General features: G+C 34.1%; 1 protein-coding gene across 1 annotated transcript in view; it reads left to right on the plus strand.

The window, feature by feature from the left end:
* Window positions 1–2,776, plus strand: part of LOC101504128 (meiotic recombination protein SPO11-1) — a 5,043-nt gene that overhangs the window by 1,282 nt on the left and 985 nt on the right. The window contains exons 2-13 of the mRNA XM_004491602.3: window positions 4–33; window positions 127–226; window positions 320–393; window positions 486–587; window positions 1,148–1,221; window positions 1,392–1,408; window positions 1,963–2,032; window positions 2,113–2,149; window positions 2,294–2,341; window positions 2,443–2,501; window positions 2,575–2,606; window positions 2,765–2,776. The exon at window positions 2,765–2,776 is cut by the window's right edge and continues 85 nt beyond it. Of these exons, the coding sequence (XP_004491659.1) occupies window positions 4–33; window positions 127–226; window positions 320–393; window positions 486–587; window positions 1,148–1,221; window positions 1,392–1,408; window positions 1,963–2,032; window positions 2,113–2,149; window positions 2,294–2,341; window positions 2,443–2,501; window positions 2,575–2,606; window positions 2,765–2,776 (655 nt within the window). The remainder of the gene's footprint in view (window positions 1–3; window positions 34–126; window positions 227–319; window positions 394–485; window positions 588–1,147; window positions 1,222–1,391; window positions 1,409–1,962; window positions 2,033–2,112; window positions 2,150–2,293; window positions 2,342–2,442; window positions 2,502–2,574; window positions 2,607–2,764) is intronic.

Below are 2,776 nucleotides of genomic sequence, written 5' to 3' on the forward strand. Positions count from 1 at the left end.
CAGATAGCACGATTCTACTCACCAAAATCAAAGGTTCTTCTTCTTCTTCTTCTTCTTCTTCTTCTTCAGAAAAATCAAATACGTAATTAATTTCCCTAAACCTTACAATTCAAATTTTCAATTCAGAATTCACTCGAACTTTGCTCCTTAAACTCACTAACGGAAGCTCGCCGCTCATTCTCATCGATCGATTTAGAAATCACTGTACCCTTCCACACTCCAACTGGTTCGTTCCCTTCAAATCTCAAACCTCACAATCCTATAATAGTATTATTCTATATTCGTCCTTTTTGTTTAACTTTTTTGTTCTTCAATGCAGCTTCTGCGGCTCCGATTTGCCGTGCGGAAAGGAAGTTCTCACACTTCGCAGGGAAACACACGTGCACAGAATAGGTCACTCACTTTATCTTTTTTTTTTTGGTTTGTTCTTCAATTATGTTACTGTTCTCTAGGTTTTGAGTTTTTGTTTTTTGCTTTGCTTTTAGATGTCATGTTGAAAGTGATGCTGATTGTTCAGAAGCTTTTGCAAGAAAACAAACACAGTTCCAAGAGAGACATTTATTACATGCATCCATCTGTGTTTTTGGGTGAGTTTTCAGAAATTTGCAACATGGTAAATATTCTTCCGGAGTAGTTTATGTAATACTAACACCTCTAATCGAAGGCGTGTCCTATTGTCCTACACCAACACAATATTGACACCTTAATTACGTCCAATTAATTGATTTTTTCAAATTATTATCGGTATCGACATATCAGGGTCAATATTGTGTCCGGTGTCTGTGTGAGTATTCATGCTTTATAGGGTGTAGTCAAATTGAATTCTCATATAAACCGCCATAGCCGCCATCACGTGTAAAATGGCCATGTCAGATTGTTGAAATCTCACCACCACTGCCATGGCCGCCATTTGATAACACTGCTTCATGTATTGAAAGCTCATATGTCTTGTTATGGAAAAACTTAGCAGAGATCTACTATGGTTCTTCATTGTACTAAGGCTTTGCTTGTCACAATTTTATGCATAAGATTGTTTAAAATTAAATGCATTGACTGCTATATTGTTAATTCTTGAAAAATTTCTTGTAGGGTAAAGGTTTATCTTACCGACTTGATTTTCATGTATTCTATTTATTTCGCATTGCAGACCAATCAGTTGTGGACCGTGCTATTAATGATTTATGTGTGCTTATGCAGTGCAGTCGCCATAACCTCAATGTGGTATATTTTTTGCACTTTATCGTTTTATTTCTGTTTTACTTTCGGTTTGGCTCTCTTAATTTGGTGGATTTTGGTGAACAAAACCTTCATCTGATTTTTTTAGTATGCTTCTCTTGTTGTGTATTCATTTGAAATAGGAAGTAAACCATATTTCATTTTTCTTTTTGTAGGTTTCTGCCGGGAATGGGTACAAGATGAGATCATTTAATCTTAAAAAATGCACTTTGCTGTCAGAATTCTTTTTATATGAACAATGATGATAATTTTATTATACATGTAGTGCTATTTTATGAATGCATGTACTTTTTGTAGAAAGCAAATTCTTGCCGCTGATGCTGTTGTGTATCTAAAAGTTATGGCACTGGCTTTTGAACAATGTCATGTATAAAATTGTTACAAACTAAGATTGAGTTCATATTAAAATTACATTTTGTTTTTGGAATTGTGAGATTTTCTGTTGCTTTCATATATTTCACTACTATCATAATTATGTAAGTGATAAGTTATGATTCCATTAGGATTCTTCCTAGTTTATACTAGTACTTGGTACATTAATAAAGCTGCCGTTTGTGGTATTCAGTCATCTAAAGTCTAAATTCTTATCTCCTGCTGCATTAGCAATTATTGATCATTTTTTTCAAGGCTGATATTGTTTGCCTTCTATTCAGTTCTCACACTCCAATCCATGCTCAAATGTGTTCAACTGATTAGAATTATGGATCAAATTTGTTTTTTCAATAGGTTGGTTATGGGCTGGATTAGATTCGTTGAAGGTAAAAGGATATTTGATTGCATCGGCTCCCCCAACACCGTATGAACTAAGAACTAACCTTAATGTAGTTATTAATTTTTACCATTTAAATCACATGCCAACCCTTTGCTTTTCTGCAGGCCCACCCTATTCCTGTTTATGTTGAAGAAGTTAAAGGTATCCTATTTTTTGGGTGAATAAACAGTAGCTATTTAGTTTCCTTCTTCTAATTAAATTTTCTGCTTCATATTAACTTCAAAAAAAACAAAAAGTGATCAGAGATGAAGGCAGACATTGCTTCATATTAACTCTTGACTATAGATATCGTAAGTGGTGCTCATTACATATTAGTCGTCGAGAAAGAATCAGGTAAGCAAATGCCTTTTTTTTTTAAGGGATTAAACAAGGAGAAAAATAAAGTATTTTCCTAACACTTTCTATTGAGAAGATAGTCATTGTTGAACATGCAGTTTTCCAGAGATTAGCAAATGACCAATTCTGCAATTCAAATCATTGCATTGTCATCTCTGTAAGCTATTTTCTATAGGCCTCAGCTCTTTTACAACAACATTTCTTTTTGTATTAATTTTATCTTTGTACAGGGAAGAGGCTACCCAGATATTCCTACAAGAAGGTGTGAAGCAATATGCCAGCTTGAACAATATGAATGTGTCTAGTTGTATGCATTGTAGCATCTCATTTCACATTATGAATGTGTCTTGTTGTATGCACTGTTGAAAATGTGCATGCTTGGTATTCTTTTGATTTTATCCAGATATTGTATCCTAACAGATTTTTGCGGCT

The sequence above is a fragment of the Cicer arietinum genome, chromosome 2 (genome assembly GCF_000331145.2).
Source record: "Cicer arietinum cultivar CDC Frontier isolate Library 1 chromosome 2, Cicar.CDCFrontier_v2.0, whole genome shotgun sequence".
NCBI lineage: Eukaryota > Viridiplantae > Streptophyta > Magnoliopsida > Fabales > Fabaceae > Cicer > Cicer arietinum.